General features: G+C 44.7%; 1 protein-coding gene across 1 annotated transcript in view; it reads right to left on the bottom strand.

Moving 5' to 3' along the window:
* COL23A1 (collagen type XXIII alpha 1 chain) overlaps positions 1-27,419 on the bottom strand; it is a gene marked incomplete at both ends in the record, with an annotated part of 351,203 nt that overhangs the window by 309,406 nt on the left and 14,378 nt on the right. Inside the window, 1 exon segment of the mRNA XM_079701429.1 lies at positions 12,556-12,622. Coding sequence (XP_079557555.1) covers positions 12,556-12,622 — 67 coding nt within the window.

The following is a 27,419-nucleotide window of genomic DNA, read 5'->3' as shown; positions in this document are numbered from 1 at the left end:
CAGACCTTCCACAGCCCAGCCCCTGATGGAGCTCCTGGATCCCGAGGGGGAGGGGCAAGAGGAGAGGGAGCACCCTTCAGCGAGCAAACAGGCATGGGGCAGACTGAAGGCACTACCCTGACCTCCGAGAAATTAAGTCCAAGTCCTGCCTTGGTCGGGGGGGGGGTGGTCTCTCCTGGGCAGCTGCTCCTGGCCTTCCTCAGAGGCAGCCCCCTGTCCTCTCAGAGTTCCCCTCTCCGCCACACACACAGAAAGTGCTAAGACCACTCCCCCTCGCTGCAGGGTACTGTGAGGCCCACAGTCACAGCTAATAAATATGCTGCTCCTGGGCACAGCTGACCCTTCAGCAAGCACTTGGGCCAACACGGTCTGCCTCTATCCCCACCTGTGTGACAGTCAGTGCCAAGGATGGGGGTGACACCCAGGGGTAAAGTCACTGTCCAGTCCTTCTGTGGGTGGCACAGCCCATTCTCTGCTCTGCCTCCAGGTCACCCACTGCCGCCACCCATCCAGGGGCACATATAGTCTCATCTCTGCATTTTACTTTTTTTCTTTTAATTTATTTATTTTTGGCTGCACTGGGACTTCATTGCTGCGTGCGGGCACCCTCCAGGTGCAGTGAGTGGGGGCCACTCCTCGCCACGGTGCGAGGTGGCAGTGGCGGTGGCGGCGGCGGTCCCCACCCCACCCCCGCAGAGCATGGGCTCCAGGCGCACGGGCCTCAGCAGTTGCAGCATGCGGGCCCAGCAGCTGTGGCTAATGCACTCCAGAGCGCAGGCTCAGTAGCCGTGATGCAGGGGCCCAGGCTCAACGGCTCGTGGGATCCTCCCCTACCAGGGCGCGAACCTGAACCCACCGCACCAGCTGGCAGACTCCCAACCACTGCGCCACCAGGGAAGCCCCACTGGACCCATTGTGACATCAACTTGGGTCAAAACTCCATTTTCCTCTGACTCCATGAGCTCATATTCTGAGCACAGTTATACTTAGCATCCCCAGGGATTAGGCTTAGCACAGAGCCAGTGTCCAATAATACTCTAAATGGCTGCCCTTTCCACACTGCACAGCTACTCCTGTAAATGTTCACATGTTCTCCTGGGAATCATCTCTGCATTTTAAAAGTACATTCTTCACAATGCACCACGAAGGCGTGTGTGCTTCTAATGGGGGAGCTGGCCCATCCTCCACACCATCCTTTGCTTTCTGGACTTTTCCTTAGATCCCCCTTCCCCTCGGAGCCTTAGCCTCCGGTGCTTTGAATTTCTTCCTGTGCTAGCTTGTGAGTGGGCCACACAGGCTACTTCTAAAGAAATGACCAGACAACAGGCCACCTCAAGCCTAATATGTCATGAAAATCATGACCTCATAGGGAAGGCAGCTTGGCCGCATTCATCCTATTTCTAAAGGCAGGACTAAACAAAAATGTAAATTAACAGTGGATCAGGGCAGAATAAGTCTTTGGTGGATCAGGAAGGAAACCCCAGGGCCACCCAAGAGAAAAGGGCTTTACCATGCTGCCTGCTGACAATCTACAAGGCAGCAGAGGGAATCCCAAGTTCAAGGGCTCCCGGAGGAGCCAGGAGTTGCTCTTTCTCCATCTTTGAGCAGAAGGTTCGCTGGGGGATCCTGGCACTAAATGAACCAAGAGACTAAGCAGAAATGACATTCTTTTCTGCAGAGGAGGCACCAAAAGGAAAGGGCTGGGCTTGCTTACTAAGTACCCTCCCCCCGCCCCAATAATAAAGATCTGTGTCTGACTCTCACCTCCTGAGGACCACAGACCACTTTCCTTAGGGATAAATGAACAGACATTACAAGATGCCTAGGGTGTGCCAAGCACTTCCACTTGTCTCAGAATATCCTCAAAACAAACCCCCGAGGTACATAATGTTTTCCCATTTTACACACAAGGAGATGGAGAGTTGAAAGAATCAGGTCACTTGCCCAAGCTCACAGAGCCAGTGGGCGGCCACAGTTGGCATTCACTGCCAAGTCCACCTGTATTAAACCCAGACTCCCCTCCCCTACACTGTGCAGCATCCTGGCACCTGTGGGGGAGGTGCTCTTCCCTCTCAGCCCTGCCCTGGAAGCCACCGGCAGAGGAATGGGCACAGGGTTCACACCTGCCCAGTAGGGCTCTCTCTCCTGAGACCTTGAACCTCAGGCAGAATGACACACCAAAAAACAGTTGGTGCAGACACACCCAAGAGACCTCTAACTCCCCAGGGGACTGTCCCTCCATTCCTGCTGCCTAGATTCCCGGAACTGCCCTGCATCCTGTCCTTTCCCAGCCTCCTTCCTCAGCATGCATTTCGTTTCTGTGAACTCCCTATTCATCTCCTTTGCCCATTCTTCCACTAAACTATTTGACTTTTCCTTATTCTTTTGCAAAAGCACTTTATATCTCATGAATATTAGCCATGTGCTTGTTATATACGCTAAGTTTTCAGTTTGCCATTTATCTCTAAACTTTAAGGTGGAATTTTCTTTCTAGACAGAAAATTTAAGCTTTTAAGCTTAAATCATTTAAGAAAACATTTATTCTATAGCAGAGTTTTTCAACATTGGCACCATTGACAGCTGGGTGGGATAATTCTTTATGTTGGGGGCTCTCCAGTACATTGTAGAATGTTTAGCAGCATCCCTGGCCTCTACCCACTAGATGCCAGTAGCACCCCACCCCTCAAGTTGAGACAAATCAAAAATGTCTCCAAACATTGCCAAAGTCCCCACAAGGCAAAATCACCCCTGGTTGAGAACTGCTGCATTATGGTTTCTGACTTCAGCACCGAGCTTATAAAGTCTATTTCTACCTATAATTTAAAAAAGTGGGGGGGCTTCCCTGGTGGCGCAGTGGTTGAGAGTCCGCCTGCCGATGCAGGGGACACGGGTTCGTGCCCCGGTCCGGGAAGATCCCACATGCCAGCGGAGCGGCTGGGCCCGTGAGCCATGGCTGCTGAGCCTGTGCGTCCGGAGCCTGTGCTCCGCAACAGGAGAGGCCACAACGATGAGAGGCCCGCGTACCACAAAAAAAAAAAAAAAAAAAAAAAAGTGACCTGTTGTATTTTTGTCTTGCCTTCCATGGTTTTATTTTTCACATTTAAATCTTCAATCTATGTGGAATATACTTTGGCATAAGAAGAGAGGTAAGAAACAAAATATTATGACTGCATTGAACTTACCCCTGGGAAGAGGCGGTGCCACCATGTGAGTAGCTCTTGATATGCGAGACATTTAATAATCCCAATGTACAAAGTTACATGACACCTCACGGAGTGAAGAGTTGCACCTGTCATCCAACGGCTGGCATAGAGTTGGCCAAGATGGGATCTTCCCACAGCTTTGGGGAGTCTCTATTGGGTCTAAACCAGATGTGCTCAATAAATTTTGGGTGAGTGGGAATGTGTTTGCTAGTTGCTATTTTACCCTTTGCGTAATCAACACCACCTTCTGAAACCAACAACACACCACTCTATTCTGGAGTCATCTGGAAAATTCTCAGTGATCTTCTGTTTTAGTAGAAAAAACAACAGAGTGAAAGGCTAACTTTACATTTCATTTCCCTTGGTTTGAACTTTTGTGTACTTTCTAATAAATATTTTTAAATATTAATTATCATTTTTAAAAATCCCATTAGATTTCTACAGAATTTAATGAATTTAATGAATATAGTGGGCTCCCTCTAGTGGTCACAAGAAAATCTCCAATTCCCAAAGGTCAATACATAACCTCTTGTAAGTATGGAATTTACATTCAGACTTCAATGCAAATTTTTGTGAACTTCCCCTTCCCAAAAGGTTACATGTAAGATTGGGAAAAAAAGTTTATATATCAGTGCTAATAACTTCCTAATATGCAAATGGACATATGATAGCTATAAAACACAAAAACTTATCTGAAAGCAACTAATTTTGTTCTTCATGTTTTTTTTTTCCTTACAGTTCACTGAGAATGGCATGTGTATAAGTGGTTTAATTTGTGTATCTAAGCATGTCAATATGTTTTATTAATAAATATTCTGTATTGAAACAAACAAACAAAAAAAGCCCAAAACGTCTTGAGCGCCCTCAAGACGTTTATTCACTGGACACAGTACATTTTACAATTAATAGTTTCAGAGTGGCTAGATGATGCCTTAAGAGAAGACTTCTAATTATTTTCTTCCATTCATCAGTGGGTCTACAAATTGGTTCATAAGGCCACTGTCCAAAACTATGCTTATCATCTTCCCTTCTAAATCCCTCTTTGGGGATTTCCTGTTTCTGTTCAGGATATCATCCTCCCCGGGGCTTCCAGCTTCGGGCACCTCTGTCCCCTCCCGTGCCCATCCATCCTGTTTGTGAGTTTTGTCCACCACATGGCCCAGTGCCTCTCACAGCTGTTCCCTGCCATCAATTCTCATGGCCCTCATTCAAGTTCTCATGACCTCTCCTCCAGGGCAGGCATTCAGCAAATATTTATCATCCCTTCTCCACATGCCCAGCACTGTTCTAGGCTCAGGGGACGCATGAGGGAACAAGACAAGATTGTCCGCATCCGGAGAACCCTCTCAGTGGGCTTCTCTGCTGAAGCAAACTTGTGATCCAGTCCATCCTCCATGCTGTTTCTAGAGTCCTCCTCTTAAAGCTGAACTCTACTCACATACCTTTCAACTGTGTCCCATGGAATGAAGCTCACATCCCTCCATAATCAAGACGCACCCTCACCTCTCATTATCACCTTCCAACCAAACAGAGCTCCCTGACACTCCCAGAGCTCCCCTCTGCCTCTGCTCAGTATGCCAGGTCTTGTGGAATGTGTCCCCCATCCCAGCGGGGTAACATGCCAACCAGTCTTAAAACCCTGCCCAACTGTCATCTTCCCCCAGCCAGGCCTCCTTGATCTGAGGTGATCTCTCCCTCCTTTCAATTTTGTGGGACTTTTTTCTTAGGATTCTTCCCATTCTCAATATATCATAGTTCCTGTATGTGAGCCATCATGCTCTAACAACTGGGTCTGCAATTCCTCTAACAATCTTAGTCAATATCACCCATAGGACAAGCACAAAATAGGGTAGAGAGAGATGAATGTATGAACGAATGAATGAATTCTCCAGAGAATTCTGGTCAAAAAAAAAATCAGACACACAAATTATCTTCTTCAACTTTGTACAGTCTGACATAATGGGATAAACTGCCATTAAGCTACTTAGTTTTACCATGAACACAAGTCAACTAGGATTTAACACATTAAAAAAAGTATCGTTAAAAAAAATTCTACAAATAAGAAATAACTCAAAGTAGGATAACCATTTTTTGCTTCAACGTAGTAAGAAAGCACCCGCCACCCCCACCCTGCTGCCCTAAGCAAATTCCTAAACCTACAAATACAGTAAACAGGCTAAATAGAGTAACTGACCATTTCTGTTCCACTCTGTGACATTTGCCATAAACTGTCAATGAAATGTATCAGGTTCTGTATCATTTCCACATTGTACCTCATGTCCTCCTACCGCAGAGTTTCACTCCTCTGCTCAAACTTCCAAACATTTTCACAGAGCAGCGAACTTCTAACTCTGATAAATCTGTTTATTAATTTCTGGAAAGTCACCCTACACTGCAAGCACAGTCCCTATCATTTGGAAACCACACGCCATGTCTCTGGGATATTATGCAAGAACACAAAAAGGCACAAAAAGGAAATGAAAAGTATTACTGTTTTTCTGAAAAGTTCTTAATACTCTCCAAGGCAGGTTGAGCCCAGGTAGAAACCAGTGCAAACAGTGCAAAAGGGCAGAGCCGCAGGCTTTGCATGATGAGGTCTTCCGGATGCCGTTAGTGGCTGACGAGAGTTCACAGGCCACACGTTTTCTTTTCCTTTCCGGTTCCCTCACTTCTGGGCTCTGTCACCAGCATTTTCTCACCCGCATCCCAGAAGAACGTGCCAAGGATGTCTGTCAGGCCTTTGTTCTCTCCCTCCAGGATATTCCCAGCCAACCGCCAACTCTGAATCGCCTCGTCCCTACCTCTCTGGCAGCCCTGGCAACAATCAGGAAGGTAACAGGCTGCACACAGTGAGCCTGGACTGGCCTGGGGGCAAGGGATCTGGGTTCCTGGTAACCACTAACTCACTTTCAGGAAGCAGTGCCAGGCCCTGTTACGAACTCTCTACAAGCTCATTCAATCCTCGCACGATTCTATGAGGTAGGTACTATTAGAAACCCCACTTCACAGATGAAAAACTGAGGCACCGGGAGGATAAGTTCGAGGTCATGGAATTGGTAAGGGACAAAGAATTTGTTTTTTGTTTTTTAATTTATTTATTTTATTTATTTTTGGCTGCATCAGGTCTTAATTGCTGCATGTGGGCTTTCTCTAGTTGGAGCGAGCGGGGGCTACTTTGCGTTGAGGTGCGCGGGCTTCTCATTGAAGTGGCTTCTCTTGTTGCAGAGCATAGGCTCTAGGCGCACAGGCTTGAGTAGCTGTGGCACACGGGCTCAGTAGTTGTGGCTCGTGGGCTCTAGAGCACAGGCTCAGTAGTTGTGGCGCACGGGCTTAGTTGCTCCGCAGCATGTGGGATCTTCCTGGGCCAGGGATCGAACCTGTGTCCCCTGTATTGGCAAGCAGATTCCCAACCACTGTGCCACCAAGGAAGTCTGGGACAAAGAATTTGAATCAGGCAGTCTGGGTCCAAAATTCAAGTGCTTAATCACTGAGCTGCACTGTCTGTTGGACCAGCTCAACAGAGGGAAGAGACTTATGTGCTTGAAGTGGAGGCAAGCCTCTGGTCAAACTCAGGGTCTGTCCGTAGTCCCTGCTTAGGACCATCTGGACATGTCTGGCCAGCTGCCCCCGGAGCCGGACTGAAGTGGTCATCTATTATTTATATCTGCCCAGCTGCATCCCTTTTCTCTTTTTCTGGGAATAGCACCCTACTTTTTCTTGAGGTAACCACCCTCCCCCACTCTCAGCCTACATGATTCTGGTAGTGTCGACCCTCCCCCACAATGGCCTCCCCTCAGGTCCAAGACCAGTCACATGACCCAGACCTGGCCAATCAATGTGTCCCATCCTCCAGGAACAGCAATTAGTACAGGGAGAGGCATCTGCCCCAAGCCAGGCAAATCAAGGTCAATGCTGGGACTTCTTTCTTCAATCACAGTAAAATACAGACAAAATTTAAATACCATTTTAACCATTTAAAAGTGCAGAATTTCATGGCATTTAGTACCTTCACAATGTTGTATAACCATCGTCACTATCCATTTTCCAGAACTTTTCCATCTTTCCAAACAGAAACTCTGTACCCAGCAACAATAACTCTCTGTATTAGTCTGCTTGGCCTGCCAAAACTAAGTACCATAGTTTGGGTGGCTTAAACAACAGAAATCTATTTTCTCACAATTCTGGAGGTTATAAGTCAGAGATCAAGGTGTCAGCAGGGTTGGTTTCTTCTGAGGCCTCTCTCCCTGGCTTCATGTCATCTTCCCTCTGTGTGTGTCTGTGTCCTAATCTCTTCTTACAAGGACACCAGTCATAGTGGATGAGGGCCCACCCTAATGGCCTCACTTTACCTTATTTACCTCTTTAAAGACTCTGTCTCAAATACAGTCACATTCTGAGGTACTAGGTGGGGGTTAAGACTTCAACATATGAATTTGGAGGGGGATAGGATTCAGCCCATAACACTCCCCATTCCCTAATGCTGACACCTTTGAGAAAGGGGAGAGCTCTATCTGCTGGGGTTGCTGGGAAGGTCTGATGTACTGCTGGGGCTGCTGGTGGCCGCTTTCCCACCCCAAGGAGACAGTGTCTGAAAATGACTCAGGGAAGAGCTGAGAGGCAGAGAGAGACCCCTGAGCCCAGACATACCTGAAACTGGCTGTACCTCTGACCTCTCTATTCCAGTTGTGTAAGCTAATATGTTTCCTTTTTGTTTGTTTATTTTATTAATGTAATTAAAAGAGTTAGTTAACATAAGGAGCTTTTACACTAGAATGGCCCATATCTCCAGGATGTGCAGGATGTGCCCACTCGGCAGCTGTTTAAGCAGCAGAGTCAAATCCAAACCTCTCAGGCTCCAGGGTGCTGGCCCCGACCCGTCCCTTGGGATGCTCACATGTTCACAGCACAGTGGGGACTGGGTCGTGCCTGAGTCTCCGACAGAGCAGACTTCGGGGCCACCCCCTGCAACATTCCAGAATTGCTGTTCTGGTGGTGGCGCCCCAAACAGACTGAGGGCTCCTATCCTTTCAGCCCAGTGACCCAAAGCCCTGCAGCAGTGCCTGGCTCATGATGGGCTTCAGTACAGAGCATGAGGAAGGCAGGGAACGGGGCAAGACAACAGTTCTCCTTCCCTCCAACAGTTCCCTGAAGGACAGTCTGTAAGAACACAGGATGGGAAACAATTCAAACGTCCCTGGGGTGAGGACTGGCCAGGTACCTCACAGGACAGCCCAACAGGATTTTGTCTTTTAACCCAAAACAAGGTAACACCTGCTCTCTGATACATGGAATGATTCAGACCATCTCAGAGGGAAACTGCAAACCGAGAAAGCAACACTGGGAAAACAACATATACCATTTGTGTAAAACCAGGAGGGGAGCTTCTCAATGAAATGTAACTAAATGACCTCAAAAACCTCAAAAAACTGTCCTACACCATAGCCACCAGCCACATGTGGCAATTTAAGTTAAGATTAAACAAATTTTTTTATTGAAGTATAGTTGATTTACTAAGTTGTGCCAATCTCTGCTGTAGAGCAAAGTGACTCAGTTATACAGCATACACTCTTTTTTTATATTCTTTTCCATTATGGTCTATCACAGGATATTGAATATAGTTCCCTGTGGTACACACTAGGACCTTGCTGTATATCTATTCTAAATTAAACAAAAATTTTTAATTCAGTTTGTCAGTTGCACTAGCCATGTTTCAGGGGCTTGGTAGCCCTACATGGCTAGTAGTGGCTGCTCGGTTAGCAGAGAGATAGAATATTTCCATCATCACAGAAAGTTCTATTGGAAAGGACTGCTCAGAAGGACATCAGCAAATGGGTAAAGGGCCCCTGGAAAGAGAAGCAGGAGAACCGGGGAAGAGGAGGGAGGGGAATTAGTTTTCACATGTAATATTCTGTAGTACTTGAATCTTTCATCACATATTATTTCCTATTCAAAAATAAACATTTTAAAACTTTAAACACATTTTAAAACAATAAGTACATAAGTAATAAGAAAAGAAGATGTTGGAATCCCCAGGGACATGGGTAAGCCACATGAATCTACAGCCCTGAGTTCTCTGCTGAAGGAAGAGAAGTCTCTTTTGAGGCAGGTGTATGAGGAAGAGCAGCATGAGGGGGCTCCCAGGTGGCAGCCCCACACACCTGATTCAGACCTGGTGGTGTAGGAAGTTCCTATGTCCCCTACATTTTGATTATCTCAGCAACCTTATAATTAGGGTGATTAATGGTCCCATTTATTTTAGTTTTCTAAGGCTGCCACAACAAATGACCACAAACTAGGTGACTTAACATGACAGAAACCTATTGTCTCACAATTCTGGAGGCCAGAAGTCCAAAACCAAGATGTTGGCAGGGCTCATTCCTTCTGAAAGCTCTTAAGGAGAATCCCTTCCACGCCCCTCTCCAGCTTCTGTGGCTGCCGGCAATCCTGAGTGTTCTTAGGTTTGTAGATGCATCACTCTGGCCTCTGCCTCTGTCTTCCCATGGCCTTCTCCTCTGGGTGTTTCTGTGTCTCAAATCTCTTACCTCTGACTCTTATAAGGACACTCATCGTTGGATTTAGGGCCTACCCTAAACCCTGGATGATCTCATCTCAAGATCCTTAAATTAATTATGTCTGCAAAGACCCTATTTCCACATAAGGCCACATTTACAAATACCAGGGGTTAGGACTGGGACATATCTTTTGGGGGGTGGGGGACACAGTTCAACTCACTATACCGTTTTATAGACAAGGAGTTCAAGGTTCAAGGGCCTCTCACTTGCCTGAGGTCACAGGGCTAGTTCAGAGCACAGCTCTGCCAGGCCTCCCACCACTGACTCCAGCAAGAGAAGAATCTTGACCTTCCAGCCCGAAGCCTGCCCCTCCCTTCAGCCTCAGAGCTCCCCGCACCCACTTCACAATGGGTAACACACACAGAAGAGCCGCCCACTTCTTTGGCCTCGCTTATCTGTCTTGCTGCATCCTAGGATCTGACAAAAGATTACACTGTCCTCTGGGCCGTGGGAAGGAACTGGGCTAGGGGGATCTGTGGGTATCTCAGATGAGATGGGGTATCTCAAAAGAGGGTGGTCTGCATGTCCAGACCCCAAAAGTCTGCAGGGCAGATCAGAGCCAGGGAGAAAGGGAATGAGTTAAGGCTTCTGGTGTTGGAGAAAAAGCCCTCTGTGCTTTTTATGGCCGAGGAGAATGTACCAGCCTATGGGGTTTTGCACTGATAAAGGGCTCTAGTCTAAAGTGCTCAAGTGAGTTCTCCAGCTCAAGGTGACAGGAGAGAAAGAGCAGATGTGGACATGGGTGTGCACTGGGGCCTGGCAGAGGCTGCGGTGCTACACCCCTTGGGCCACGCTGACCATACCTGCCAGGACAGCCTGATCACAGCCACAAGCCCCTCAGACAATGACAGCACAGCACTGACTGCTGGGAACCCCCAGAGAGGAGGGCAGGTCACCTGAGGAACTGAGGGTTCTGACCAGGCTTTTGGCTTCCATGGTCATCCCAGAGGCCTTCTTGACACCTCTCCTGGTGGGTCAAGTGACCTCGAGGGAAGACAGACACAAGACTATCTCCAGGTCCTGGGCTTTGTATTTCCTCCATGACATCAAAAAGCCTACAGAGCCCACTCCAGTATTGGTATCATTTATTAACACAAACAGTAAGTGGCTGACCAAGATTTGGACCTGGTCTGGGTTTATTCAGGAGCTCCATGTCCCCTCACTGCCACCTCCTCCCTCTCCATCTATCATCTGTATTGGTGGTTTTCAAACTTTCAGTCAGCAACCCCATAGCAAGGAACCCGTTTCACACTGCCATTTACAAATATAAATGGCTGACACAAAAACTTCACTCCAATATTTTTTATTCTGGTCTCTGCTAGTTCAAAATTTCAGAATGCTGGCTGCAACCCACATAACTGATTTCATGTCTCATAATGTGTTGTGACTCCCTTGTTTGTTTGGCCGCGCCGCTCGACTTGTGGGATCTTAGTTCCCCAACCAGGGATTGAACCCGGGGCCGTGGCAGTGAGAGTGTAGAGTCCTAACCACTGGACTGCCAGGGAATTCCCAGTGACTCCCAGTTTTAAAAACCCTCACCTACATAACTCATATGAATTTACAACCATTCAATACTGAGAAAGAAAGAACAGGGGAGAAGCAAGAAGAATTGTTTTATACATTTTGCAGATCAGCCAAAACTTCATTGGTGGAACTGAATTTTTTTCCCCCATTGAATTGCAATTTCTGACTTCCTGATCTGCTCATGATGTCATTACTTATCATGTCCTTTTCCCTCCTATTAAAACCTCAGAGTTCCTATGAAAGGCTAGCTCAAGCTCGACTGTAAAATCCTCTTCCACTGGGTCCCCAGAGACTGAATTTTCACACCATGGGTCCATCTTTGCACAAATCTCAGGGCATCTCCCATTCTGGAGGTGTTAACCATTAGTAAGCTTGTTTTCTGGACCAGGTGAAGTGGTTTCGGAAATGCCAGACAACTTGGCTAATGGAAGGCATGACAGCAAGGAACAGGGCCCCTGGGTTCAGCTCCCATGTTCTCTCACCTCGTCCAGCATGGTGGGTCATCTGGGAATTGTTACAATTTTCCACTCATTCACTGGTATTACATACTGTTCTATGAGAGGATAATTCTAACCCTGAAAACACTGGGGCTGAGACTACACCCCTAAATTCTCAGTCATAATATGTGCAAAGTTCCAATGAGGACAACTGGAAGACCAATATGAACCAGGATTTGAGCCACATGGGTTAGGAACCAACAAATCCTCAATTCTAGTCACAGCTGTCCTGGTCTACACCATCAAAACCCAAGACACATGATTATTTGAACAAATCAGACCATGTTTCCTGCTCCTTTCCTCTACCTCCACCAAAGAAATGAAAACCAAAAAAACCTATATTTGCCAGATTATTCCTCTACCCGCCACCCCTCACGTTCAAAACAGAGCTAGGGTCACAATGTTAACACTGTTTGGATGGTTCATGTCTGTTTCTCCATCTTTAAAAGGGGATGGCTGCTACTTTCCTAGCATCTAAGCCTTTATTGTAAGTCATCCCGAAGAGTTTCTTAGCTCCTCCACCAATACCATCAGCCTCATCAAACCAAGTCAGTTAATTTTGCCAGAATCTTTAACGACACACCTACCAGGGAAGATGATGTAGGAAGAAAGGCCCCAGGACAGTCCACAAGGTACCACAGACAGCCTGAAACCCACGGTGATTCTCTTGACCATGGCCTTGGCAGTTTCGGGTAGACAGGAGAGAGAAGACCAGGCCTATGGAAGTCAGGAGCCAGCAACGATCGAACATCCACTTACCTGGGGGACAGACACAGTCCGCCGGTGCTTCTCGAACCGTCCGGAGCTTGACTGGTCCCTCCATCTTCTGAACCAGGAAGAAAAGGGGGGAAAAAATAAGGATGAGTTTTGGAGCGGAGAGGGGTAGAAGTGGAAAAACAGCAAAAACCAACATATTTGAAAGATCTACAGTGGTGGTGTTGGTGCTTTCAAGAACAGTTTTTAAAAGGTCACTAAATTCTACAGGCAGTTTTAGAATGGGAGGAGAAACAGAAATAAACATTAAGCAATTACTTGGGAGTCCCTGAATAGAAGATGACAGGTTTCTGCTTTGTTAACAACATTTTCAAATACAAATCCAGGAATGACAAAGGGACCCGGTAGTCCCTGGCGTGAAGATAGGAGGGCAGAGCAGAGAGAGGCCAGGTAGGGCCAATCAAAACTCGCTCTTGAACATCTTTCCCTGCTCCGGAGACCACCCCTATCCAACCCCAGGAAGCGCCAGAGGCCCCTTGGCTGCAGCCCCTCCCAGCCCACTGGCTTCAGACCCAATGGCCCAGGGCTAATCCACCCTGATGACATTTTCCTTTCTTCTTACCAGTGGGGATCCTTGGCCTACAAAATTTAGTTCAGTACAATTTAACAAGAATCTCTACACATGCCCAGCCCTGTGCTAGATTTGGGTGAAGGGAAAAGAACTACCACAGAAATGTAGTCAAAAGTCACAGCTCTGCTATTATGACAACTCACAGTACAGCCCTGGCATAATCATCAACTTATGTGACACTCAGGTAACCTCTGGGGCCTGAATTATTGTCCCTGCCTCACAGACAGGGGATACAAACTTGGAAAAAAGAAGAAATTAATCCGAAATCCCAAATCTAGGTTTAGGGGAGTGAAGCAATTGGCCCATAATCCCCAAACTAGCCAAGACTTGAGTCCTGACAAGAATATACAAAGTATTAACCTTTCTCTAGGAAAAAACAAAACAAAAACAAAAAACAAAAAAACTTCCTGAAAGCAAAACAAAGGAAATCCCAAATGTGTTAACTTGAGTTAAAAATGCATACTACCACTAAAAGGGTTACTTAAGGTTCAAACCTAAAAATGTAATTTTTCTCAATAAACAACATAGTAAAAATGCAAATACAAACACCTGGAAAATAGCACAACAAACAAACAAAAATGTAATTTTTAAATCACTGTTTTAGAGGAGGTGAGAAGGCACTCCCAGTCTTGAGCCCTTGATCACCAAGCCCGGAATTTTCACATAAGAAGGGGCTGAACAGGGAATTCCCTGGAGATCCAGTGGTTATAACGGACTCCACGCCGAGGGCCTGGGTTCAGTCGCTGGGCAGGGAACTAGGATCCCAGAAGCCGTGTGGCATGGCCATGAATGAATCAATAAATGAATAAATAAACAAATAAGAAAATAAATAAATAAATAAGAATGGGCTGAACAGCCCAGGACCAGGAGCCTGAAATAAAAAATGTAACCAGGGGAGGCTCTGGCCCCTGCAAAGTACTTCCAAGTTCCACCTCCACTCCAATCTGCCAGCCTTGCCCTCACTTTCCAGATGGGCCACAGAGGCTGATACTGACAAGAGATGGAGTTAAGGCCAAGGTTTTAGAGAACTGGAGGATGTACGATTTGGAACCCTGTGGTGGAGGTGTTTGTGAAAGCAGTACCACAACAGAACTTTTCTATCCCCCCCATACCTCTTAAACCCCCCCCAAGGCCTCGGTTTGTCCCAGAAATCAGAACCTGGCTAGGCCTCTTGGCCCTGGACTCTCAGCTCCTGTCCAGACCCACACCTGTCACTCACTCCTGCTTAAGCCTGGGGCACTCTTCCCTAGAACTGCCCACCGGGCCCAGAGCCACCCTGCAAACAGTCCGGGCTGGCCCTGAGCCTCCATAGGTACCCCCCGCAGCTGCCACAGGTTCCTACCAGGTGGGTGAGACACAGCAGCAGCAGATACCACCCCCACACCCACCCAACCCAAGGCCATGTGCACTGGAGTCTGGAGCATCCAAGCCATGCCCATCCTCACTGTACTGGAATGCTGCAGTAGGTGCCTGCGATGCAGGTGTGAGCAGGACCTCAGAACTCACTTTTCCCCCATTATACTGGCAGGTACAATTACAGATTTCAAAATTCACTTGGAAAAAGAATCCAGCCTTCTAGTTTAAGCCAGTCAATTTGTATGAGAAGCTCTCAGCTGTTTTTATCATTTCTAGAAAGACTAGAAGCTACGCTAATTTCTTTTTTTAAAAAAAAATAACAGGGCCTCCCTGGTGGCGCAGTGGTTGAGAGTCCGCCTGCCGATGCAGGGGATGCGGGTTCGTGCCCCGGTCTGGGAGGATCCCATGTACCGCGGAGCGGCTGGGCCCGTGAGCCATGGCTGCTGAGCCTGTGCATCCGGAGCCTGTGCTCCGCAACGGGAGAGGCCACAACAGTGAGAGGCCCGCGTACCACAAAAAAAAAAAAAAAAAAAAAAAATAACAAAAGCATTTAATGCTAAAAAACAATTCGCTTTCAACAAGTGCTATCACATCTGGGTGGCTCCCCTAAGGGGAAGGGGGCTTTATCAATTACTGATAGGAAATACAATTACTTTTAAGCTACTCTTATCTTCAAACAAAAACTAAACAGAAAACTATTCAAGAGAGGAAAAAACGTATTGTTAATGCTAGTAGATGGGATCATAAATAACTGATTGAGTTTTTGTTTCGTTATTTATTCTAACTCCTTTTATGCATTTGTTTTTCTGGATTAGATAGTGAATCTTCAAAGCTTTATCTTAGTCCTCTATCCTCTCCCACACCCCCCACCCCCAGCCCCAACTCTGGAGTTGGAACGCCCCTACTAGGAACACAAAGTGAAATGTCTGTATTAGAAACCCAGTCCCGCGATCTTTATTTCCATGCCTTTATTATTTTTTTTAATTCTAAGAAAATATTCTTTTGTGTCCTGGTTTGTAAAAATGATTCAAAAGCCTCAACTTTATACATTCAATTATCTGGCAGCACCCCTAGCATCTGCAAACAATATGGTCCTGGTTTTAGATATGCAAACAAGTCCTGACTCCAAAAGTAAATAAAGAATGAGTTTCTGAGAAATGACGGGAGACTTTGGGAGTGTTCCCTCCAGAAGTACTAAGAAGGAGAAATTGGAGTTGGGGGGACAAGAGCTGAGAGAAAACTAATCAGAGAAAATCATGGTTTCCAAAAAAGCATTACATGGTCAGATGATAAATTTATCAATGATCTGTTGAAGCATTAGTCTCAAACTCTTCACCAGGTATTTGATCACATCCCTGAACAGCTGTATTTTGATGAAATATAGATTAATATACAAAAAAGGATGTAACGTTTTATTTCTGCAAAATGCTACAGATAAAGCCACAAAAACATTCTTATCCTTTGACAGAAAATTCCTACTCTAGGGAGTATATCCCAAGGAAATAAATCATCAGGAGCAAAAAAATGATATTCATGAAGTTGTGCCGCAAAACAGTGGGAGTACTTTAGTGAAGGATGGTGAATCCCCTTCATGAAACTGTCATATCTTCATCAAAAATCATTATGAAGACTATGTAGCAACAAGGAAAAATGTTTATGATACAATAAATAATGTTTACATATGTGTAAAAATGCAGGCGTGGGATGGCAGCAACTACCAAAACATCAAACCACTTGGGTGTAGGGATTACAGTGTTTTACTTCTTTAAAGTTCTTTCCATGTTGTAATATCATCTCAGTGAAAAAAAAAAAATCCTGGGGAGGAGAAAAGCCAAAATGAAGCCCTAAAATCTCCCTGCCTAGGGCAATTTTTGAATGACAGACAGATGATTCTGTCTCCTCAGGAAGCCGTAACTAACTCCAGGATCAACCCTGATAATACACACAGGCACCACAAACACCAGAGGAAAACTTTCGGAGGATCAATCCTGCCCTGCTATAGTCACATCCTCTCTGCCTTCTTTCCATCCTCTGTAGGGAAGGGCCCATTTGTAGATTCTTATGGCCACCAGCAACACAAGACGGCAGCATTTCCTGGCCTCTTTAATATTCTTTTTTCATATCCCACCATGGTGATGATGAGGATAGCAAATATAAAGTATTATTATCATCAAGTTTATTGATTACTTACTATGTGCCAGGCACTGTGCCAACAACTGTTATCTTATTGAGTCCTCCCAAGAACCCCCATGAGGCTAGGAGTATTTTTTTTATACTCATTTACAGATGAGAAAATTGAGACTCAGGGCAATGTAAGTGTCAGGACTGGACTTGAATCCTGGTATCAACTAACTTCAAACACAAAGTAAGAGAACCTCTGCTTACCAGCAATTTTACTGTCTAATAAAAAGAGTTGCTAAAAAAAAATTCAGGCCATACAAAACTATAGGGACTGAAATTAGGTCAGTGGTTCCCAAAGGTTGAGGGAGTAGGAGGAATGAAACACAAGGAGACTCATGGAGGAGCTGTGAGGTGATGGAACTGTTCTGCATGGCACTGGGGTGATGGATATACTCCAAGCATTTGTCAAAACTATTGGAACATACATCACAATGAGGAAACTTTAATGGATACAAACTTTAAAAAATAACCAGGATGCTGGAAAATCCCAGGGTGGAATGCAGGCTGAAACAAATGAATATAACTATATTAAGATTACATGACATAACCTCACTGAAGGTAGTGGGGAAAAACATGTAACTGACCTAAGTCACTTTGCAAAATACTGTTTCAACTGAGAACTGTAAGGCTGAAGACCAAAGGAACTGTCCATAAATGCTGTACTCTGGTAGGTATAGTTGTTTCACACAGGGGTACAGGGTAGCAATTTTGAAATTACTATACATATATATTGGGGTTGAACAAGTGAGTAAATAAACTATGGGTAATGAGAGCCTGGTTTCTCACTGTCCAAGAAAGAAGTTATAAATAAGCAAAGGGGGAAGCTGGATTAGTCAGAGACATTACTATGAGGTCATGTTTATGTTATGTACACAGACAGATGCATACAGAAATAATTACAGTTATGTGAATAGAGAGTGAATAATAACCCTACCTGCCTGCAGAGAAGACCTACAGCCAGTGACACCCTCGTAGCAACAAGCACATTCAGCACCTAGATCTTGGTTTCTAAATATCATTCTCCAATAAAAAGAACCATGACTCCTTGGAGAAATGACTGATTCTAGAGCCAGGGCAGGAAAAATACAAGATAAGCCTAGAGTATCTTGTAGTGCCAGAAAATAAGGAAGTGCTTTAAAAAAGCAGGGCAGTACATCAAAGAAACAAAACCAAAGCAAAAGAATTCAGAATGGTCAAAGCTGGAGCAACTTAGGCAACAAAATAAATGATGTAGTATTGAATTATAATCCAAAGAATAAATTAAATATCCATGAGTACATGCTGATATAAATGATTAGATAAATAAATAAATAAATAAATAGGGAAAAGAGACAAATCTTCCTTACAGAAGAATTCCAAGTAATATATGTAGATACTTCCCTCTCCAGGAGGTGGAGCTAAATTCCCCTCTCCTTGAGTATGGCCTGGACTTAGTGACCTACTTCCAAAATGTAGAGGAGGGAAAGGAAAACAGTAACTTTATAATGGAGAAATCTAGCAGATACCACTTTAATCAAGTGATCAAGGTTAATGTCACCAGTGATAGGTCATGTTGACATCACAGACCACTGACATGATGTCATGATAGTGTCAATCCACCTGAGTGGTATTCTTCCCAAACACTAGTAACCCAGTCTAATCATGAGAAACATCAGACTAGCCCAAATTCAGCAACATTCTATACAATACCTGACCAATATGTCTTAACATTGTCAGTCATAAAACACAAGGAAAGACTGAGGAGGAGACATGACCACTAAATACAATGTGGTCTCCTGGGTGGGATCCTGGAATAGGAAAAGGACATTAGAAGAAAAACTGGTGAGAAGATCTAAATAAAGTCTGTAGTTCACATTAAAAAATGGATAGCAGAATTACAAAGTCATTTACCACTGATTAAGATATAACTTTATTCTGGGCTTCCCTGGTGGCGCAGTGGTTGAGAGTCCGCCTGCCGATGCAGGGGACACGGGTTCGTGCCCCGGTCTGGGAAGATCCCACATGCCGCGGAGCGGCTAGGCCCGTGAGCCATGGCTGCTGGGCCTGCGCGTCCAGAGCCTGTGCTCCGCAACGGGAGAGGCCACAGCAGTGAGAAGCCCACGTAATGCAAAAAAAAAAAAAAAAAAAAAGATATAACTTTATTCTTTTGTATAACAGATTATTCTTTTTTAAAAAATTAAGGTCAAACTCACATAGCATAAAATTAACCATTTTAAAGTGAACAATTCAGTGGCCTTTAGGGGATTCATAATGTTGGGCAACCACCCCTTTTATGTAGTTCCCTCTATCTAGTTCCAACACATTACCTTTACTCCAAAAGGAAATCCTGTACCCATCAAACAATAGCTTCCCTTTCCTCCCTCCACCCAGCCACCAATCTGCTTTCTGTCTCTATGGATTAACCTATTTTGGATATTTCATATAAATAGAATCACACAGTATGTGACCTTTTGTGTCTGGTTTCTTTCACTTAGCAAACTGTTTTTGAGATTCATTCACTTTGTATCATGTATCAGTATTTCATTCTTTTTTACGGCTTAATAGTACTACATTGTATGTACATACCACAATTTGTTTATCCATATATTCCTTGATGAACATGTGGGCTGTTTCCACCTTCTGGCTATTGTGAATAGTGCTGCTATGAACATAAGTGGACGTGCATGCATTGTTTTAAAACCTGTTTTCAATTCTTTTGGGTATATACCTAGGAGTGGAATTGTTGGGTCATATGATAATTCCATATTGAACATTTTGAAGACCCACCAAAATTTTCCACAGTGGCTGAACCATTTGACATCCCCACCAGCAGTGTATGAGGGTTCCAATTTCTCTCCATCCTCACCAACAGATCCTAATGGATGTGAAGCTGTATCTCATTATGGGTTTGACTTGCATTTCCCTAATGACGAATGATGCTGAGCACTTTTTCATGTACTTGTTGACCATCTGTATATCTTGCTTGAAGAAACGTCTGTTCAAGCCCCTTGTCTATTTTTAAATTGGATTGTTTGTCTATTTGTTGATGAGCTCTAAGAGTTCTTTACATATCTGGATACTACATCCTCATCAGATATATGATTTGCAAATATTTTCTCATATAATAGATCCATTCTTGATCAGAATTCTAACCACCTCCAACTGAGACACAATATGAGGGTGTGAAAATCATCTTGAAAACTGGAGGTGACGGGAGTGTCCATGGCTTCATGCTCGTCTTCACATTAGTCTTCTTTTTTTCACGTTAACCTTTATTGAAATCTTGCTAGATGAAGAGTGGGTTACTGTTACTCATGAATTTGACCTGGTTCTTTTTAGTTAATAGTAATTATATTCATTTTCCATTGTTGCATAACAGATTTCCACCAAATCAGCAGTTTAAAACAACACAAATTTACTATCTTACAGTATTTGTGATCAGAAGTCTAGACACAGATGAACTTGGTTCTCTGCTCAGGCTCTCATGAGGCTAAAGTCAATGTGTCATCTGAGGGTTTCTAGAGCTCTGGGTCCTCTTTCAAACCCATGTGGTTCCTGTGGTCTGAGGCTCCCATTCTCTTTCTAACTGCTGGCCAGAGGCCATTCACAGTTCCTTGCCATGTGGTCCCCTCCACACACCCTCTCATGCTTCAAGGAAGGGTCCAGTCTTTTTTAAGGACTCACCTAATTAAGTCAGGCCCACCAAGGATAAGCTTTTTAACGTAACTCAATCATAGGTTGAGTAACTCAATCATATCATCATAATCGCAGGTTCTGCCTATACTCATGGGGAGGGAGTTATACAAAGTGTGTACAGCAAGGGGTGATAATCTTGGGAGCGATCTTAGAATTCCACCTGCCAGAGTATCGTATCACAGTTAATTTTTTACTTTTGACAAACGTACTATGGTTATGTACATATGTACATAATATGTTTCTATACAACTAAAATTATTCCAAAAAATTTAAAAGGCTACATCATGGATTTCAACTTTCAGGCAAGATGGAGTAGCAATGACTAGATTTACATAGGTACATAGGTACAATGTGTTTCTATAAATCTAAACTTATTACCCCAAATTTAAAAGGTCACATTATGGTTTTCTACTTCCAGGCAAGAGGGAGTAGTAATGACTAGATTTACTCTCCTGCCCAAACAATATCAAAAACCCAAACAAAAATAGAAATCCCACAAATAAGATATATGAAGCAATGCTTTTGAAGATACAGGGATCAAGCAAGGAAAGAGACTGATCCTCAGAGACACAGAAAACGACTACTCTGGCTTCCTGCCTGGGGAGAGTTTCCAGGATGTGGCACAGGGAGAGGAAATACAGGTGGAACCTGGCAACTGTGAGTGCAGGGATGCCAAGGTAGTTAGAGTTTGCAGAGCAGAGGACCTGGTAGGTGAGAGCTGCACACAGAGAACCATGGAGACCTTCAAGGGTCCTCGCGGGGTATTCCACAGAGGGTTGATCAGCACGTGTGTGAAGAAACAACCTGAAGCCAGGGAAAGGATGAGAGGGAACAGTGCCCAGCTCTCACACAGGGATGGGAAGAGCATCTGTTCAGACACTGAGTAGGGTACCAAGAAGGGTCCTGCCTCAGTGGTAGGGAATAATCAACCCTACATTAAATATAGCTCTGATTCCACCTAATGGATCTAAAAACAAGATCCAAAAGGATCAAACTATTACAAGTAACATCTATGACATAACAAAGCTCATGAATATTGATAGAAATATAAAAATATCCAGCACCCAAAGAGGTAAAATTCATAAATGTCTGGCATATAATCAGAAATTACCAGCAGGAAAATAGACCCCATAATGAGCAGAAAAATCAATTAATTGAAAATGACCCACAACTGCCATAGGTGTTAGAATTAGCACACGAGGACCTTAAAACAAGAAATACAACTGCATAGTGTATGTTCAAAAGGTTAAGTAGAGAGATCAAAGATATTAAATGACCTGAACTGAAATTCTAGAGATGAAAGCTATCACGTCTGAGATGGAAAATAGGGTAGAAAGGATTAATGGAAGATTAAACATTGCAGAGGAAAAGATTAGTAAACAGCAATAGAAACTATCCAAAATGAACACAGAGGGAAATTATTATTTTGAAAAGAAAGCATGTCAGTGAACTTTGGGATTCAAGTGGCCTAATATGTGTGTAATTGCAGTCCCAAGGGAGAGGAGAAAAAGCAGAACAGAAAAAAATATTTGAAGAAGAAATGGCCAAGAAGTTTTTCAAATTTTGATGAAAACTATAAACTCACAGATTCAAGACTCTTAATGAAACTTAAGCAAAATAAACATGAAGAAAACTACACCAAGCCATATCATAATTGAATTGCTTCAAACCAGGGATAAAGAGAAAATCCTAAAAGCGGCCAAAGAAAAAAGACATTATATGAACAAATGAAACTCGCATATACTGCTGATGGGAATGTAAAATGGTATAATGTTTTTGAACAATGGTTTGGCAGTTTTTTAAAAAGTTAATCACACATCTATCAGATAGTCAACCATTCCATTCCAAAGTATTATACCCAAGAGAAATGAAAGTATATTCCATACAAAGACTTGTACATGAATGTTCATGGATGTTTATTTGTAACAGCCTCAAACTGGAAATAACAAAAATATCCATTAACAGGTGAATGGATAAACAAATTGTGGTATAGCCATATAATAATAGTAATGAAAAAGAATGAACTAACAATGTATGCAAAAGAATCAAAGAAACTCTCAATAATTATACTGAGTGAAGGAAACCAGGGTCCCCTCCCCCCACAAAGAATACATACTGTGTGATTCCATTCCTACAAAAATCTTAAAAAGAGGAAAGCTAATTAATTGTGTAGGAATCAGCAATACTTGCATGGCAGGTGGGAAAGAATGGAAGGGAGAAAATTCAAGGAGGAAAGAGGAAAGTTTTGAGGGTCATGGACATGTACATCTGTGGGGATTTCACAGGTGTACACATATGTCAAAATGTAGCAAATTACACATTTCAAATATGTGGAGTTCAGTGCACTTCAAGTATAACCTAACAAAAGCCAAAGGACAAGGGCACCCAGGTCCTGGCTCCCACAGGCTTGGCCGGCTGGTGGGGCAGGCATCCTGGGCTCGGGAAGCATCAGTTCACCACTCTGAGCCTCAGCTTCCACCTCAGTGTCAGGTAAACGTCACAGCTGAGCCAGGTGAAGACAACCAGTGAGACCAGCTAGCCCAAACCAGGCATTTGGCAGGAGCTCAGAAACTTTTCTCTTAGGAATGTGGGTTTAATCAGTGACTCCCATTGCCATGCTGCGTGACTCTCTTCTAAACCACATCAGCAAACATTTCCTTAAAGGTCCGTGTTCAGTCCCAAAATACAGAAGTGTGTTTTCAAAGGTTTGGTCTGCAAGCAAAATGCAAGTCTTCAGTAATCGTTAATTCATGTTCCCATTCATTATTTTTCAAGGACACACACATGACTTCCCATCAGAACCCACTTTCTAAGGTTCATCACACTGGCCTGACAGAAAGAAATCCCATCAACAGCCATGGGAGGGGAATGAACAGTTTCCATCATGGCTTCTTCTTTTGTTTTTTTTTTTTTAAGCCATACAGAGCGCCTTGTGGCATCTTAGTTCCCCAACCAGGGATTGAACCTGGGCCCTCAGCAGTGAGAGTGTAGAGGCCTAACCACTGGACTGCCAGGGAATTCCCTCCATCATGGCTTCTGACATGTTGAGGAGAGCCCTCAGGCTGCTCCCATGTGTGGTCTCCAAGCCTCCTCCATGCCACAGCCCAGCTGCCATGTCAGGACTGCTTGAATCCCCACACTGGGCTCCACCTGTTCCTGCTGACCCCTGCCCTCTTCATCCTGCCCACAGTGAATGTCTGGAGTTTCCCTGATGTGTCAAGTCTGATTAGATGGTGGTATGGGCTGAATCGTGTCCCCCGCCAAAATTCATGTGTTGGTAGTCCTAACCCCTGATCCTTCAGAATGTGGCTGTATTTGGGATACGGTTTTTAAAGAGGTAATTAAGTTAAAGTGAGGTCATTAGGGTGGGCCCTAATCCAATATGACTAGTATCCTCTTTTTTTTCTTTTCTTTTTTTTTTTGGCAGTACGCGGGCCTCTCACTGTTGTGGCTTCTCCCGTTGCGGAGCACAGGCTCCAGATGCGCAGGCCCAGTGGCCATGGCTCACGGGCCCAGCCACTCCGCGGCATGTGGGATCTTCCCTGACTTGGGCATGAAGCCACGTCCCCTGCATCGGCAGGGGGACTCTCAACCAGTGCGCCACCAGGGAAGCCCCTGGTGTCCTCTTAAAAAGAGGAGATTCAGACGCAGATACACACAGAAGGAAGACCATGTGAGGACACCGGGAGAACATGGCCATCTGCAAGCCGAGGAGAGAGGCCTCAGGAGGAACCAACCTGCTGACACCTAGATTTTGGACTTCTAGCCTTTAGAATTACGAGAAAAGAAACATCTGTTGTTTAAGCCACCCTGACTGTGGAACTTTGTTAGGGCAGCACCAGCACACTGACACAGATGGGGTCCCTCACACACCCCGGCCCCAACCCCATGCCTCCTTCAGATTCCCCACCATCCCCAAGTGAACTGAAGTGAGAGAAGGGTGAATGGACCTGGGGCCTTGATGCCAGGCAGACTGAGAAGTTTTCACCTTACCAGCCCACAGGTGATGAGAGGCACTGAGGGTTGATGGGGTGAGGAGAGGGAGACACCGCTGAGAATATTTAGGGAGATGAGTGAGAAGAATGCGCAGTGGCCATACCTGCCTACGGCTTGGACTCAGAGAGGCAGGGCTAACTGAACAAAAGCCCAGGAAGACATCATCAGCAGAACCAGGACCAGCTGGGCTGAGTTATCCTATGGTGCTTCTTCCAGCTCAACTCATTCAAGGCCACGCCTAAGGTGTGAGCTTCATCACAGGAGCCGGAAGGAGGAGTAGGAACTGTCCCCAGGAAGGACTTGGCACTGATGTTAGCAGTCCCGGCAGCCCCGAAGCTAGGATTAGCCAAGTGGGGAGTGGTTAAGGAGGTAACTCCCAGCCCCTCACTGTCCGGGGCAGTCCTGGGAAGGGGCCTTACTGTTCCATCCTCACAGAAAAGCAGTGAAGCAGACACCATCACCCTTTTTCCAGAGGAGGAAGTTGAGGCTTGGAAAGCCAACTGATTTGTCCCAGGACACAGTGGCCAGTTTGGAGGCAGCTCCAGGCTCAAACCCAGGTCTCCCAGCTCTGGAGCAACAGCATGAGCTGTGCCAGGACCTGTCAGGGGGTCTTCAAGGTGGGACAACTTCTGTGGGGAGGCAAGAGGTCAGGCTGGTCTCACCCTTCCCGCTTCCTTCCCAGCTCCTGTGTGCACATAAGTGTGCATATGTGCATGCAAATGCTCATACACACCCCCACACACGCACACACTTATACTCATATACACACTTAGACACGTACATGCACTCACATGTATATACACACTCACATACAGGCAGCATGCTCACGTGTGCCTACTTACTCTCACACACATGCACACCCACAAGCATGCACACCCTTGCGCTCTCCCAGCCCTCGCACTGGCTCACCCTCACACACACATACTCTAATCCCATTGCCATGTGAACTTGTCCTTTGTTCGTCTGAACCACAAGATGGGTCTGAAAACAAGATGCTGTAGGTGATAACAGCCCATACATCACACACAAAGGCACAGTTAAATAAATGGACAGACCCTGGTTTTTGTGTGATGATCCTCCTTGGAGGCCCAAGTTAAGTAGATTTTATTTAAATTGTCTTCTGAAAACACCAGAATTCTTTCTAACTACTTTATGATTTGTTTCACAACATAAAGTTGGAAGGAAATTCTGTTTTAAAAGTTCATATTACCCATTGGAAGGCACTTTCCCCACCCAAGGTTTTGTGGCTACATCAGAAAAATAAAGGTTTTCTCATTTACCAATATGAATTGAAGCAGATGTGTGTGAGGCCTCCAATTCATTAGTTTAATCATGAGCATTTGGGAGTATCTGTGCCATATTGCATAACCACAAAAACAGACTAACATTAATTAAAGCAAATTTATTGGCTGTTTGAAATATCCATATAATAATTTTTGGAATAATTAGATTTTTATTTTGGTCAAAACTTAAATTTTTTATTTAAGTGGAAAATCTCATTCTGCTCAAATGAGAGACTGAAAAAACGTGGCTATGAAGCTAATGCAGTCTTTGGCTTTCTTCAACAACCAAGTCACATTTCTCCATCATTGACTCAGAGACTGGACATGTGTTAATACCTTTTTCGCTTCTGTATGGCCTTAACAGGATGGCAGAACCCCAGTGGTAAAAAGATCTTAAGGTCAACCTTGTAACCACAGGACCTCCTGTCCAATTAGCAAACAGAGACATTCCTTCTGGATTCAGTCAAAGAAGAATTCCAACAAGAAGAACGATTTTCAGGATGTGTATGATCCACTGAGCTCTTCGGACATATCAACTTCTTTAATCCCCACAGAAACCTTATAAGGCAAGTACTATAATCCCCATTTAACGGATGAGCAAACTGAGGTTTGGAAAAACAACCATTTACCTGAAGCTACACAGCTGAGAAATGACAGAGCTGGGATGTGAACCCAGTTCTGCTTAAAGCTAAAGTCTTCCCCACCACCCTCCACATCGGACACCTGTGGAGGATGTCCACACTGGCAGAAAAAGCTGCCACTGCTCCAAGCTAAAGTATTGTTTCCATGGGGGGCTGCTGTGAGGCTGCAGAAAGGGCTCAGAGCTAGGAGTCAGGTCACCCAGGCTCGGGCGCACGCTGCCACCTGGGGCTGGTCACTGTCACTTCTGGGAGGGTGAAGCCTATCTCTCAGGGGTTGGGATGGGGCTGTTAAGAAACACCACAAGGAGGAATACGTGACCCTTCTGTCCAGGGCGGGCACTTGGGAGGCCCTCAACTGTTTCCCCTGTAGTCTCCAGGAGTACAGTGACATGCCTTTCTTTAAAACTATATCTGCAGGGAATTCCCTGGTGGTCCGGTGGTTAGGACTCCACACTTTCACTGCCGAGCACCCGGATTCAATTCCTGGTCAGGGAATTAAGATCCCACATGCCATGCAGTGCAAAAAATAATAATAATACATAAAATAAAATCTGGTAGGGGAGGCACAATATTTTAAAAAAAACTGTATCTGCAAACTTATTTTTTCTCCCAGTGGTTGGTGCTTAGTACTGAAATATGTTTCCAGACATGATGAAGGGATGTTTTCTAAGTGTCTGTGTCAATAATTAAAGATTAATCCTGATCCTACACATGGAGAAAATCGATTGGGGAGGAGCTGGAGATCGTGTGTAGCCTACAGAGAAGTTTACCGAACAGAGTTACATTTGCTCACAGAATTAGAAGTCGCAGAGCAGACCAAGTGCAGTGCCCGGTACTGCAAAACACTACTCAAGGAGGGTTCTGCACCAAACCAACAAATGAGCCTAATTCTGAGATGAAATTTTCAGAGTTCTTCCAAATCTTATTTTAAGACTTCTTTATCATTTGCTTTTTCCTTTTACTTTCAAAAACAGCAAGAGACCCAACTGAAATGAAAGTTCAACCAAAAGACAGATTGAATCCACTTTTCCCATCATAAAACTTGAAGCATGATTTCACAGTGGTGCAACAGTTTTGGAATTCCACAGGAGGATGAACATGTATGTCATGGACAAACTTGGATGGTCCAAAATCAAGATAAAAGAC

Source organism: Hyperoodon ampullatus (genome assembly GCF_949752795.1).
Source record: "Hyperoodon ampullatus genome assembly, chromosome: 4".
In the NCBI taxonomy this organism is placed as follows: Eukaryota; Metazoa; Chordata; class Mammalia; order Artiodactyla; family Ziphiidae; genus Hyperoodon; species Hyperoodon ampullatus.
The sequence above is the reverse complement of the archived record's forward strand: the minus strand, read 5'-3'. Positions and strand labels throughout refer to the sequence as shown.